The sequence below is a fragment of the Rhinopithecus roxellana genome, chromosome 2 (genome assembly GCF_007565055.1).
Source record: "Rhinopithecus roxellana isolate Shanxi Qingling chromosome 2, ASM756505v1, whole genome shotgun sequence".
In the NCBI taxonomy this organism is placed as follows: Eukaryota; Metazoa; Chordata; class Mammalia; order Primates; family Cercopithecidae; genus Rhinopithecus; species Rhinopithecus roxellana.
The window spans coordinates 39,740,058-39,750,578 of NC_044550.1; the positions used below are offsets into that span (position 1 = coordinate 39,740,058).

A 10,521-nucleotide genomic window follows, 5' to 3' on the forward strand; every position below is an offset into this window, starting at 1 on the left:
GTCTTGTAGACACTGACGATATAGATGAGAGAGTAAATAAATCATCTGGCATATTTCAAAGGTATTAAAGATGGAATTGAGAGGTAGTGCTTAAAAGTATTCATTATTAAGATACACCGAATTGGTACAGATATTTTCACTTTGCTTTTAGGGTTGGATACCGATGATATTAATATGATGTTAAAACCTCACATTAAGAGGTTTTGTTTAGAGTCAGAAGTTAGTTCTTTGATTCAATCTCCAAATGGAACCAAGAAGTTTCTAAGATTAAACACTTTTGGTTACTTTTGCGGGCTCCCACTTCCATTTGGAAACACCTCGGAGGAAGAATGGCGTGTAGTGCTCACAACTTAAAACAAGGCAAATTGGAATGCACTAAAAGTTTTCCATTCTAACTCTAAGCCCTTCAGGGCAATGTATTGTCTATTGTCTTAGCTTTAGCTGTTAGCACTTTTTCTGTTTCATGCCAAACTGTAGTCATACTGAAATTCTTTCCCTTCTTAAATCATGTCAAGCTCTTGCATACAGATTGCTTTTTCTCACTGTCTGGATTTCTTTCCTACACATCCTTCTTCCCTTTGTGTTGCTAACTCCTACTCATGCTTCAGATTCTGGATGTTCTCATGGAAGTCTAGACTAGTTAGATTAGATAAGCCCTGCTTGCCTGCTTCCAAATGTTTAAAAAAGACCACGAGATCTGTAGAGGGAAAGGAGTAGAGCTTTATTTATTATTATTATTTTTTAAATCTATAGATTGGGGAGGCATACTCTTTAGTACAAGTGAAAGTATGCTTTCTGGATAACAAGGAGAAGGTTCAAGATTTTGTGAAATGGGAAAATGTTATGTATTGCTCTTTGAGAAATTTCATAAGGACTGGTAAGATTTTAAAGTTCTGGCAGACTCTGCTAGGTAAATGATAGCAGTGGGCAAAACTAGTCGGAGAGTTTCAGCAGGCTTCTGCAGTTGTTAGATCAAACTGGTTTCAGGTTACAGCAGGCAGCTTTAGCTGCCCAGTTTGCAGAGAATTACATCTTTTGAGCAATGTTTTGTGCTGACTGCTTTCCCCCTCCCCTGCCCCCTCCCTGCCTTCTCGACTCTGTTTTAGTTGAGTGACAAAAATGTTCCAATTCATATAATCAACTTTCACGCAAAGAACTTTGGTACATCTCCTAGCAACATTTTATTAAACTTACTTATTTTTATCTGTTTTATTTACTTATCAATGAGATACACAGGATGAGAAACTGAAAAATGGGAGTGGGACAAGGGATCTTGAATTTGAAGGGGAGAATACAGAAATGAAGTTTAGGCAGCACTCTGAGGAAAAAGAAGCCCCACAACATAGCGTGAGAAGAAATATAGGCAGGAAAAAATCCTCCTCTAAAGGGAAACAATGAAGTTGTTTCTAAACAGTGAACACTAGGTAGAATTTTCAGTTGGTTCCTGCTGGTACATCATTTATAAATCTTGCATTGATTCTATTATGCTGAATACCTATATGTTAATATGCACTAGGAATAGAGACCAGAGAGATAATAGCAACTATAGGTACCCAGAGCAATTGTAAGAAGCAAAATGACATAGGAAAAGCAGGTTGCAACTTGAACTAACTAGTGAGAAAATAAGAGAAGACTCTTCTCACTCTAAATGTCCTATAGCATATTGTCTAAATACGAAAGAAAAAGGGACCACTTTGTGACTTCAGATCATCTGGAATATGCAAACCTGATTAATGAAAGTATCCCAGCCTATGTCTTCCTTGCAGTCTTTAGATACTTTACTAATACCGGAGTTTTCACATAGATTGATTGACTTTGAATCAATTCAATAATCCACCTAGTCTAACTCTTTCCATCAAGGCCAACAGCTATAACTTTCTCCAAAGGCTACTGGGAATGAGACCCCAATGCTTTAATAGGAGTATGTCTCAACTTGTTCTTCTTCAAAGATATCTCAGATATTCCTGAACCTTTCACTTCAAGACAGATTTTAAAATCATCTTGACAAGTTACACAGATTTGGGAAATTATATTAGAACTGCATTGGATCTACAAATTAATTGGAAAATAAGTGACACCAGTTTTACAAGATTTATTTCCAATTCATGCAACATGTTATATTTACCTTATTTTTAGGTCTCCTTTGATGACTTTTTTTTTTTTTTTAACTTTTATTTTAGGTTCCAGGATACGTGGACAGGTTTTTTACACAGGTGAACTCCTGTCACAGGGGTTTGTTATACAGATTATTTCATCACCCAGGTATTAAGCCCAGTATCTAATAATTACCTTTTCTGCTCCTCTCTCTCCTCCCACCCTCCACCCTCAGGTAGACCCCATATCTGTTGTTCCCTTCTCTGTGTTCATGGGTTCTCATAATTTAGCTTCCACATATAAGCAAGAACCTGCAGAGTTTGGTTTCCTGTTTCTTCATTAGTTTGCTGAGGATAATAGCCTCGAGTTCCATCCACGTTCCTGCAAAAGACATAATCTTGTTCTATTTTATGGGCGCATAGTATTTTGTGGTGTACATGTAGCATAATTTCTTTATCCAATCTATCTTTGATGGGCATTTAGGCTGATTCCATGTCTTTGCTATTGTGAATAGTGCTGCAATGAATATATACATGCATGTGTCTTCACGGTAGAACGATTTATATTACTCTGGGTATATATGCGGTAATGAGATTTCTGGGTGAAATGGTAGTTCCACTTTTAGCTCTTCAAGGAATTGCCATACTTATTTTCACAATGATTGAACTAATTTACAGTCCCACCAACAGTATATAAGCATCATTTTTTCTCCACAATGTCATCAGCATCTGTTTTTTGATTTTTTCATAATAGCCATTCTGACAGGTGTGAGATGGTATCTCATTTTGTTTGTGATTTGCATTTCTCTAATGATCAGTGATGTTGATGTTCCTTCTGTATGCTTGTTTGGCCACAAGTATGTCTTCTTTGAAAACAATCTGTTCATGTCCTTTACCCATTTTTTAATGGAGTTTTTTTTTTTTTTCTCGTAAATTTGTTTAAGTTCCTTATGGATACTGGATATTAGACCTTTGTCAGATGCATATTTTGCAAATATTTTCTCTCATCCCCTAGGTTGTCTGTCTGCTCTGTTGATAATTTGTCTTGCTGCACAGAAGCTCTTAAGTTTAATTAGATATCATTTGTCAATGTTTGCTTTTGTTGAGATTGCTTTTGGTATTTTTGTCATGAAATCTTTGCCCACTTCTACGTCTAGGATGGTATTGCCTAAGTTGTGTTCTAGGGTTTTTTATAGGATGATCTCCAATCTTGGGGGTTTAATAAAGTATAATAATGTTCTTCACGCATTTCTTACACAGCTTTGTTAGATTTACTTCCTGTTGATTTAAATGATGGTGCTAATTTATATAGTATGCTTTTAGCTGCCTTTTCTAATTGTTCCTGCTGTACAGAGAAGCAACTGGTTTTTATTAATTGTTTTCATACCCAGCAAAATTTTTAAAAGTTAATCAATTATCTTTATATAGTCTTTTGAGTTCTACCTTTTATTTTTTTCTTTCCCCATTATTACTTTTTAATATCTTTGTTCCTATCTCCTTGCATTGCCCAGGACTTTCAATAAAAAATTGAATGGAAGTGATGATAATGGAAACCTGTTTTGGTTCAATTGTATATATTACTATTTTTAAATTATCCCTTAAGTCTTGAGTATGCTGTGACTTTTGTTTGCTTTATTGTAGCTTTTATAGGTTTAAAATAGTTTCCTGCCATTCCTAGAGGTTTCTTTCTTTAAATGATTGGATGTTAAGTCATATCCCGGGTTGTTTCTGAATCCATTGAGATGATCCAGTTTTTTCTCCTTTACTACCTTAGTATAGTGAATTTCATTAATTGATCTTCAGTTATTTAAGCTGTATTCAGTTAATCAAGTTGCATTTCTTTGTTATGATGTATTAAAATTTTTAAATGTTGTTTTTATCTTGTTAATACTGTGTTTTTTAACAATTTTTATAATGTGTTTTTATGAATGAGTTTTGATAAAATTGTGTGACTTATTTTTTTGTTAGTAGAAATATTTTTAATATTGATTAATATGTCCTTGTTATTGAAGTCTATAGATTTTTTTTTAATTCTTCAGTTAGATTTGGAAATACAGTATTGTAGAAATATGTCCATTAATCTGTTTTCAAATGTAGTGCTGTTAATCGTAGTTTCTTTTATTTTCAATTCAATTTTATCAATTTTATTAATCTTTCAAAACAACCAACTTGTGTAAATCCTCTGTTGATTTATTAATGGTTTGCTCATTTCTTTATTATTTTTCTATTTTTACTATTTTACTATACTTATTCTTTTTTTCTAATATAAGCATTACAGTTGTAAGTATAAGATACTTACTAGAAATATTAAATTAATTTCATAAAACAGTTTATGTTTTCTATTGCTACTAATCCCATAAACTTTCTGGCATAAAACACCACCAATAGGCCGGGCGCGGTGGCTCAAGCCTGTAATCCCAGCACTTTGGGAGGCCGAGACGGGCGGATCACGAGGTCAGGAGATCGAGACCATCCTGGCTAACACAGTGAAACCCCGTCTCTACTAAAAAACTACAAAAAACTAGCCGGGCGTGGTGGCGGGCGCCTGTAGTCCCAGCTACTCGGGAGGCTGAGGCAGGAGAATGGCGTAAACCCGGGAGGCGGAGCTTGCAGTGAGCTGAGATCTGGCCACTGCACTCCAGCCTGGACGACAGAGCGAGACTCCGTCTCAAAAAAAAAAAAAAAAAAAAAAAAAAAAAAAAAAACACCAATTTATTATTACAAATCTTAGGATTCTGAAGGTCAGAAGTTCTCAATCCAAAGTGTAGATATGCTATTTTCCTTCTGAAGCCTCTAGGAGAGAATCCATTTCCTTGCCTTTCTGGCTTCTAAAGGCACCAGTATTCCTTGACTCCTGGGCTTTTCCCTGTAGCACTTCTTTTCTCTCCATGATAGCATCCCTTTCTCTGTATCTGACCATTCTGCCTTCCTCTTAGAAAGAATCTTATGATTACATCAGTTACATCAGGCCCACACAGATACTCCTGAATAATCTCCAATCTTGGAATCTTTTACATAATCATACCTGCAAAGTCTCTGGCTGTGTAAGGTAATATATTCAAAGATGGCACGGGTTAGAGCATGAACATCTTTTGGAATGCCATTACTCTATCTACTGCACACATGTTTTGACATGCAGTAATTACATAATTATATTCTAAAAATTTTTGAATTTTCATCCTGATTTTCTTTACACAGACAATTTATTTAGAAGTGTTTACTGTTTTCCAATCATATGGGCTTTTTAGTACTTATATTTTTGTGGTTGAATTCTAAATTAATTGAAAAATATTTTGATGATGTGGTCTATATAACATCAATTCTTTGAAATTTGTTGAGACTTGTTTTATGCCTCAGAATGTGATTAAGTTTCATAAGTATTCTATGGGCAGGGTCTGCTTCATGGGTGTGTGACCTGTATACTTGTACAGGGCTCATGCTCGGAAGGGTTCCATGCATGTGTTATTGATTTGCTATCACAACTGTCACTATTACATTTTTAATAATTTTTGAGCACAGGATCCTACGTTTTTATTTTGCATTATACTTTTCAAATTATGAAGCCATTCCTACCAATGGGTACTTACACAACAATGTGTGTCCTAAAATTGTCATCCACTACGTCTTATACATATATCTTAGGTCAGGCTTGATAACGTGCTGTTAAAATTTGCTAAGTCCAAGTTGCTTTCTATCTGCTTGGACAATCAATTACTAAGAGTTTATTTTAAGTCTCCTATTGAGATGGTTCATTTATGTGTTGCCCCTTCCTTCTAGTTATAAGAATGTATAAGTTATATGTTTTTGACATTCTTTTATTAAGTGCACAGAAGTTTACAATTGACAAATATTCCGATAAATTGAACATATGCCAGCAAAAACACCTCTCAAAAACAAACTTGGGATTAAGCTTTCTTCGGACAACCAATGAGAAAATTTGTCTTCAGCAGACCATCACTAAACTAAATTTTAAGGATGTCTTTGGGGCAGAAAGAAACTGGTATAAAAGGCCTGAGACATAAAACAAGAAAAAAATGGAAAACAAATGAATTGGTAAATATTCAGGTAAATCTACATACCTACATACAAGTAGACTTGTGGAGCTCTTAAAAAGAAGTGAACTTAAAATAGCCAGCAACAATAGCATATAAGCTAGAAGGTGGATAAATGTTAAAGTTCTAAAATCCTTGTTTTTTGAATAGGAATATAGAGGTAAATGTTGATACATTGGATTTTTTGAAACATTGTTATTTTTCATCATTTCCAGAAAGATTTTTGCCATTGTCATTTCAAATGTTGTCTCTGACCCTTTGCTCTCTCTTCTGCTTGTGACAATCCAATTAGCCATCTATGAGAGTTTACACCTGTACCCTCCATGCCTTTCGACTTCTTTTTCCAAATTTCTACCTCTTTATCTCCCCTATAAGAATTCCAGATAAAGTTCTTCGGTTCTATTTTCTAGTTTTCTAATTTCATTTTCAACTGTGTCTAATTTGTTATAAAATTTATCCACTAAAATTTTGTAGTTAAATAATTATGTTTTTCCTTCTCAGAGTATTGTTTGATTTGTTTGTAAATATGCTTAGCCTTTAACCGTATTTTAAACTTCTTTGCCTCATGCATGTCAGTTTTACTCCTCAGTTACTGATAAGCAACTTATAACATGTACTCTCTTTCCTCTTTAAATGTCCAGCTATGCTAAAGGGTACAGACATACAAACTGGTTAATCGAAATCTGAAGATAGACTTATTAGCAAAATAGTATACAGTGGGAAGTTGAAAACATTTCCAACATTCTGTGAGTACACTACTGTTTGTAACCCATTTCTGGAAAGGAGCTCTGTTTTCTAAAAATAAAAGTTTGTAATTTTCCATAGAGTAAACAAAATGCTAAGGGGAAGCATTTATCTTTTCTAAATCAAAGTGTAATTTTAAATACAAACAGAGAATCCCAATAAGCCCAATAAGCTAAAACTAAAAAAAACACAAACACTTGATTACTTTGACAACAAATTATATTTTAAATGTTTCATATTTACATTTATATTTCCGTACAATCAGAAACAGTAGAAAAAATTGAGGGAACACAAAAAACATCTTAAAGTTAAAAATATAAAACCTTGTATTAAAAAGTACAATCATTTAAATAATATTATAAGAATCTATTTGTACATAATAAGTTTCAACCAGCAAGAAATTACTAATATTGACTGTGGAATTTTGGCTGTTTTAATAGTTCTGACTCATTATTCCGTAATTCAACACAGCACTGCATAACATAGCAGGCAATGACAAGACCGGGAGTATCAAACTAGGATTGTTAGTTCAATTAAAATTTCAGATAAACAATAATGTATTTATACTAAAAAATTATTTGTTGTTTATCTGAAATGAAAATTTAACTGGATGTCCAATTGTTTGTTTAATCTGAAAATTCTGATCAAAATTTATCTAATAAAATGTCATTTAATATCTAAAATGAAATAAATTTACTGTAACATCTTTATAACCATTCAATCAATGATTCTTCATCTTCTATTTTTCCAAATTCTTGCACAAATATTTGATGCTTAAATAAATACATAAATAATAAATAGGTAAATAAGTTACACTTGAAAATAATTTATGACGAAAAAACTTAAAGTGCTTCCACATGTCCTCACAACATCCCTGTGAGGTAAGATGGTGGCTAATACTTTTTCCACTTAGAAATAAAGGAGAAACTAAGGCACATTGGAACAAGGACTTGTGGATCCTGGCTAGCAGACTACGGTTGCCAGATTTAACAGAAAAAATCCAGGATTTCCAGCTAAATTTGACTTTATGGCAAAATTTATTGTCCCATCATCTGCATGTGATGCTTCAAATATCACATTCTAGCAAACCCATTCAATTCCTGAAATTAAAGTTTAGATATTCTGTTGGCCCTTGACCTCAATTTTGCTATTTGTATATTCTCCCATGCAATATCTAGGAAAATTCTTATATTTAAAAATTATTTGTTGTTTGCTATAGATTCAAATATACATATAAGTATGTTCCGGATATTGCATGGTACAATGTAAACCTATTCATTGTTTACTGAAATTCAAATTTAACCAGGCACCTTGTATTTCATCTGGCAACCCTACAACAGACCCACACAATACATGAAGTGTTGAAGTAGATTTGCTTGAAGTTTCATTGGCATCTTCACTGAGGAATTCTTGGATACCATGGAGAATATATTGTTTTTTATGAATTTTGATTCTCAGCCCTAAAATAAAATTAAAAATTTAAAGATGGACTATGTTTAATAAAAGGAAAGTAGGGTTCTTGAAAACTCAATATAGTCTTTGACATTCATGTGTTAGAAATGCTCTATATTCTCAACTATAAATAGGGAGATCAGAGAATTTATCCTCTAAAATAGGACACTACTGGGAGTGACAAGGAACTTTACTAAGAGTATAGAACACAAGTTTAAACCCAGAATTTCCTGGGCAAACTATGTATGGTCTGTCCGGTCATGAGCACAACAAACTCACTATTGATGTTATTTTATTTTAACCAAAAAGGCAGATACCTAATGAAGATTTTTAGCAGCAGAAAGAAATTTATAGGCTGACTTTGGACTATATGTCTTAGGATAAATGAAGAATTTAAATTAAAAAATATATAACTTACCTCTTCACAAACTTGTCCACAACCCTCTGCACCCATGGCTCCTTGGGGTCCAGACAGAGCTCTCTTCCATCGGAAAGTTTTACACTGAAATAAGAGAGAAATGGTTCAGATTAATATTTAATTTTTCCATTCAAATCATGATTCCTTAAGTCAGGCATAAAGTCTAAGTCCAAAATAACATTTATAGTAGTTGTAGAAGCTACCATATTTAAATGCCATGTAGACAAATATTTTTATTTTGTTTTGTTTCACTTACTACTGTAATCCTAACACCTAGAACTTTCCTAAATATTTCCACCTTCTTTAATTATAAGTTTGCTAAAACAAAATATCTAACCTTTTTTAAAGTACTTACATAATTTCTGTATTGGCGCAGTGTGGTCCACTCTCAATCACTCTCAGTTCTTTGATAAATTTGGGGTGGAAAGGTTTGGAGTACGTCTTTATGCACTGACACCTAAGTTCTTTAGCACTCCTTGGCAAAACTGCACCTGTTGGGGGAAAAAGTGATTAAGGATTGATTTTATCAACAGGCACAGCTCTGCCAGCTACTTCCTTTCTAATTCCAATATGATTATTTGGAGACTGTGGAAAGCATCGTATTTCTAGTAAACTCATTCCTGACATTGAAAGCCAGATATTCTCCTAGCCCTTGACCTCAATTAGTTCTTTGTTTTTAAAAACAGTCATAACTGACAACATTGAACGACTTTCTATATAAAGAGTTAGAAGTTCTTTTTGTACAATATCAACATCTTCATGGTATTTTTATCTGATCCATATTGCATAATCTTCTGTGATACCACAGTGTTATTTCTAGTAGGCAAGCTAAGACTCTCCAACATAGAAATTGCCTTCAGAAAGAATTAACAGAAATATATAAATAAGTTGTACAGACCTGGTCTATAATCAGGGTATCTTTAAACCAGGCAAGAATTAATGACAAGTTTGAGGCTTGTCAATGAAATACTACGTGGAGTAGAATTGTCTGAGTTACCTTGCTCAACTCAATATTAACACATAATATAGGTATCCGTGGTTCTCAATAGGATATACTGTAAATTACTAATTTATGTTAAATATATGCATGCTACATGGTATAAATTATAAAAGCAGAATATTTATATTGATCAAACTTTATACTTTCCTAAGACTTATATAGATATAGTTTTTTTAAGTCTTCAATTTAACATTAATTGACTGCTAAGATTATATTCTGTTTCTGAATAAAAAGGACACTTGTTATCAAAGCATCAAGACTAGCTTTGCTATCTGAGGATCACATTTAGACATAGGAAAACTCTGTAGGTCAGAAAGATGTGCTTACCTTCACACTAGAGCTGCAGAAAGCAGGAAGGCTGCCAAGAGAGCCACCGCCAGCTTGGAAGTCATGTTTACACACACTGAGATGGTTCCTTCCGGTGGTTTGTTCCTGGCTCTTGTCCTAGAAGCTTGTGTGCTCTGCTGTCTCTGAAAGTTTGTGCCTTATGGAGTGCTCTGGTGGCTTTTTATATCATCTCCCCACTAGAGAACTTCTGCATCCTCATCTTTTCATTATGTCAGAGGAAATTCCACAATTTGCAACTGATGGCCCATCCCCTCAGGGCAAAACTGAGTCATCACACTTCCTATTTGTTCCTTATCAAATACTCAATATGATGAAAGCTTTCTTTGATCTTTAAAATAATTTAATTTTAACATACATATTTTTAAATACTGAAGCTCCACAATTGGATGAATTATCAATTGTATCCTTTTTTAT

At 33.7% G+C, this 10,521-nt stretch overlaps 1 protein-coding gene across 1 annotated transcript; it reads right to left on the minus strand.

Annotated features, from left to right (window-relative positions):
• Positions 1 to 7,090: 7,090 nt before the first annotated feature.
• CXCL8 (C-X-C motif chemokine ligand 8) lies at positions 7,091 to 10,299 on the minus strand. Its single transcript, XM_010359004.2, is given in 5 exon segments — positions 7,091 to 8,349; positions 8,760 to 8,843; positions 9,115 to 9,250; positions 10,087 to 10,093; positions 10,095 to 10,299. Coding segments are annotated over 5 exon segments (306 nt in total). The 5' UTR covers positions 10,152 to 10,299; the 3' UTR covers positions 7,091 to 8,327.
• Between the last annotated feature and the right edge of the window lie 222 nt (positions 10,300 to 10,521).